This window comes from Perca fluviatilis, chromosome 13, assembly GCF_010015445.1.
Source record: "Perca fluviatilis chromosome 13, GENO_Pfluv_1.0, whole genome shotgun sequence".
NCBI lineage: Eukaryota > Metazoa > Chordata > Actinopteri > Perciformes > Percidae > Perca > Perca fluviatilis.
In genome coordinates, this window is record NC_053124.1 from 35,299,464 (window position 1) to 35,304,389 (window position 4,926).

The 4,926-nt window shown below is 40.8% G+C and overlaps 1 protein-coding gene across 1 annotated transcript in view; it reads left to right on the top strand.

The window, feature by feature from the left end:
- Positions 1–4,196, top strand: part of mllt11 (MLLT11 transcription factor 7 cofactor) — a 4,373-nt gene extending 177 nt beyond the window's left edge. Inside the window, exons 2-3 of the mRNA XM_039820371.1 lie at positions 1,955–2,119; positions 3,073–4,196. Coding sequence (XP_039676305.1) covers positions 1,964–2,119; positions 3,073–3,165 — 249 coding nt within the window. The 5' untranslated portion in view covers positions 1,955–1,963 and the 3' untranslated portion in view covers positions 3,166–4,196. The remainder of the gene's footprint in view (positions 1–1,954; positions 2,120–3,072) is intronic.
- Positions 4,197–4,926: the final 730 nt, after the last annotated feature.

Below are 4,926 nucleotides of genomic sequence, written 5' to 3' on the forward strand. Positions count from 1 at the left end.
CGTCACGTTGAACGTCATATTTCTGTCTGTTTTCAGAAAGCCGGTGACGATGCAATCTGCTATTTCTATTTAAAAAAAAAAAAAAACGACGTTCAACCAAACTCCATGTTAAAATCGGAGTATTTAAGGTTAATTTACGAGACAAAATGTCAGTAAATCATCGTGTAAAATGGGGTTTAACCGGTTGCATCTTCTGCTTGTGATGAGCCAGAACACCGGGGCAACGCCTCTAAATACAACCTCATCAAAAAACACAACGATTCGGTCCGTTTTCACCTCTAATCGATAACAGACATAAATATTTGTGACGCATTTTTACCATAAATCACTATAATGTGTCATCGTTCAGATAGCCGATCATCAGCCGGGGACAATGTGGGCCAACGCCTCAATCGATAGGCCTGTTTTTAGAACTGTCCTGCTGAATGAGACCAGCCGAATCTTAAAATCGACCGAAATGTGAATGGAGTTTGGTGGCAGGTGGGCTCGTTCGGTGTCCAGGCTGCGAGAGCGTCAGGTCAGTCAAGTGTTAGGCCTATTTTAGTCAGCAGGGACGCGACGACCCAGTTTCTGTTATAGATATAGACTCAACTGGAAGATTGGGAATCCATATAAATATATTAATGAGTCACATGATGCATGGACATCTGTCCAAACCTAAATACAGTAGTAGGACTGCTTTAAATACATATTAGGCTATTGGCCTAAATAATATGAACACCTGCAGCTGAAATAAGGGATAATGAAACTAAATACGATCAAATTTGGGTTATAATTCATTTTATTTTATATAAATAATCTGAAATCTGATGTTAGATTTAACTCTAAACTGAAATATATGAAATATATAATATAATATGTAAATCTAGAAGCTGGTTTCCTGAGTCGGTCGAAGCTGCAGAGACCAAAAATAAAACTAAAGCTGCTTAAAGACAGACAGAGAGAGAGAGAGACAGACAGACAGAGAGAGAGAGACAGAGAGAGAGAGACAGAGAGAGAGAGAGAGAGACAGAGAGAGACAGAGAGAGAGAGAGAGAGAGAGAGAGACAGACAGACAGACAGACAGACAGACAGAGAGAGACAGACAGACAGACAGACAGACAGACAGAGAGACAGACAGACAGACAGACAGACAGACAGACAGAGAGAGACAGAGAGAGAAACAGACAGACAGAGAAACAGACAGACAGACAGAGAGAAACAGACAGGATTTCTATTTCATTTGTCTGACAGCTTTAGTTTCTTCACAAATTAATTTTTTTAAACACAAAACATAATATCTTAATTTATTTTTAATAATCCTTTAATACTGTTAATAATGTATTAATATATGTATTGTGTTTATATATATATGTATGTGAAGTATTTTTCATTCATTGTTATTTATGTTTATATATTATTTTTAAAGTAAGTCACTTCTTATGTAAAGACATTTTCTGGTTTTATAATTGTAATAATTTAGAATAATTTATTTAATATTTTTGTAATGTCTTTTTATTATTTAAATATTTTTTCTTTTATATTTAAAAAACTTTTAATCATTGAAATAAAAACAATATATACGTTGTTGTTTTTAGTCATTTTCATGAAAGCCATTTTCTGTTATTTTGTCCTCTTTATACTTTTATTAGATAGCCTAAAATACTAAATATTTAAATTTTTAATTATTTTTAAACGTATTTATTCACTTTGATATTTTGGATTTGTTTTAAATTTTAAAAATACTTTTAATCATTTTAATTTTAGAAAAAAAATATATTTTCCATTTTGTTTTTATTCACTTTGATTTATTTTTCCATTATAATATAATTTATGTGTTTCAAAAAATTATTTACCTTTTAAAGTATATTTTTATAAATTTATTTACTTTGATTCATTTATGTTATTATATTGTTTATATGTTATAATTGTTATGTCATTAGTCTTATCGCTTCTTTTGATTGTGTTTTTTTAGACTGAAAACATGATTGAGAAATCCAACAGCCAATACGACTCCTTCCTCTTCTGGAGGCAGCCAATCCCGGCCCCCGATCTGTCGGAGCTGGAGGACCTGGGCGGGACCGACGCTCAGCCGGCCAATAGCATCAAAGGAAAAGACAAGCGGAGCCAGAAAGAGGCGGTGAGTTGTTGTTTTTTACAACTTTCTTCCCTTTTTCGACATTTTATCCAAAGGGAAACTTTAGCATCTTTCAGCCTGGATTGTATTTTCCTAACAAACCAGACTCCATGTAAATAATCAGGACTTTTAGTGTGTATAGAGCCAGCATATCTCCACCAGACTCCATGTAAATAATCAGGACTTTTAGTGTGTATAGAGCCAGCATATCTCCACCAGACTCCATGTAAATAATCAGGACTTTTAGCGTGTATAGAGCCAGCATATCTCCACCAGACTCCATGTAAATAATCAGGACTTTTAGCGTGTATAGAGCCAGCATATCTCCACCAGACTCCATGTAAATAATCAGGACTTTTAGCGTGTATAGAGCCAGCATATCTCCACCAGACTCCATGTAAATAATCAGGACTTTTAGCGTGTATAGAGCCAGCATATTTCCACCAGACTCCATGCAAATAATCAGGACTTTTAGCGTGTATAGAGCCAGCATATCTCCACCAGACTCCATGTAAATAATCAGGACTTTTAGCGTGTATAGAGCCAGCATATCTCCACCAGACTCCATGTAAATAATCAGGACTTTTAGCATGTATAGAGCCAGCATATCTCCACATGTAAATGGAACAGTGAAAAGATGAACCAAGACGGCTTTTGGTAGTTTTATTTAGTTTCTGTCCACTTTGAATGAAGTGTGTTTTACGATGATAAAAGTCCTGATTATTTACATGGAGTCTGGTGGAGATATGCTGGCTCTATACACGCTAAAAGTCCTGATTATTTACATGGAGTCAAGGTGTAGTTTGGTGATGGTGATTTCAGGACTGTTTCATGTTAAACTAAAAGGATCTTACTCTTTAACTAAAAGGTTTTTTTTTTGTGTGTGTGTGTGTGTGTGTGTGTGTGTGTGTGTGTGTGTGTGTGTGTGTGTGGTGTGTTTCTCTCTCTCTCTACAGGACGAGATGACCCAGTTCTCGTCCTTTAATTACTGGCGAGCTCCGATCGCCGACGTGGACGCTCTGCTCGCCGACCTCAACCTGCTGCTCTGAAACGCTCCTCTCCGTCTGACCTCTGACCTCTGACCTCTGACCCCCCCACCTCACTATTCCCCACGCCATGTGTATTAAATAGGGAACTAATATAGTGTAGGGGTTCTTGAACGCATCACTTAAAGGTCCTCATCTGAATTATTTTTTTTACGCTCAGGGCTCCCGAAACGATTGCCCCCCCCATGTTCGGAAAAACCAAGACCTGTGTCTACTTCAGGGTCACGTCCCCTGGGGTTGCTTTGTAGTCTGGGATCCTCAACTGCATCAACTTTTCCTTCCCTCGCCTCCTTTCCTTCTCTCGCCTCCTTTCCTTCCCTTGCATCCTTTCCTTCCCTCTCCTCCTTTCCTTCCCTCGCCTCCTTTCCTCTCAGCGTCTTAAGTCCGCGACGCGAGGAAAACGATACGAGGGAACAGTGCGATGCGTTTCCTCTCTGCTCGCATCGTTTCCTTGCATCCTTCCCTCGCATCGTTTCCTCTCTGCTCGCATCGTTTCCTCTCTGCTCGCATCGTTTCCTCTCTGCTCGCATCGTTTCCTCGTGTCTTAGTCCAACGTGAGGAAGCGATGCAAGAGAGAGAGGAAACAATGCGAGGGAAGGATGCAAGGAAACATTTCCTCTCTCTCCTCGCATCGTTTCCTATCTCCTTACATCGTTTCCCCTCTCTCTTGCATCGTTTCCTCTCTCTCTTGCATCGTTTCCTCGCATCGTTTCCTCTCTGCTCGCATCGTTTCCTCGTGTCTTAGTCCAACGTGAGGAAACGATGCAAGACAGAGAGGAAACAATGCGAGGGAAGGATGCAAGGAAACATTTCCTCTCTCTCTTACATCGTTTCCTCTCTCTCTTGCATCGTCTCCTATCTCCTTGCATCGTTTCCTCGCATTGTTTCCTCTCTCTCTTGCATCGTTTCCTATCTCCTTGCATCGTTTCCTCGCATCGTTTCCTCTCTGCTCGCATCGTTTCCTCGTGTCTTAGTCCAACGTGAGGAAACGATGCAAGAGAGAGAGGAAACAATGCGAGGGAAGGATGCAAGGAAACATTCTCTTGCTATCTCTAGCATTGTTTCCTCTTCTCTCTTATTGTTCATCATTTCTCTCTCGCTCCGCATTGTTTCGCTCCTAGTCCAACGCGGAGGAAACGATGCAAGAGAGAGGAAACGATGGAGGAGAGAGAGGAAACGATGTAAGATAGAGAGGATAATGATGCAAGAGAGAGAGGAAACGATGCAAGAGAGAGAGGAAACGATGTAAGAAAGAGAGGAAATGATGCAAGGAGATAGGAAACGATGCAAAGAGGGAGGGAATGATGCGAGGAAATGATTCAAGAGGGAGAGGAAACAATGCAAGAGAGAGAGGAAACGATGCGAGGAAACGATGCAAGAGAGAGAGGAAACGATGCAAGGAGATAGGAAACGATGCAAGAGGGAGGGAATGATGCGAGGAAACAATGCAAGAGGGAGGAAAAGATGCGAGAGGGAGGAACGATGTAGAGAGAGAGGAAACGATGCAAGAGAGAGAGGTTGTGATCCTTCCTCGCATGCAAGGTCGAGAGAGGAACGAGGAGAGGAAACGATGAGAGAAACGAGGAGAGGAGAGAGGGAAACATGAGAGGAAACGAGAGAGGAGAGAGGAAACGAGGAGAGGAGAGAGGAAACGATGAGAGGAGAGAGGAACGATGCAAGAGAGAGGAAACCATGAGAGGAGAGAGGAAACGAGAGAGGAGAGGAACGAGGGAATGTGTTTGTAGAGTTTTAACCTCCCCTTTA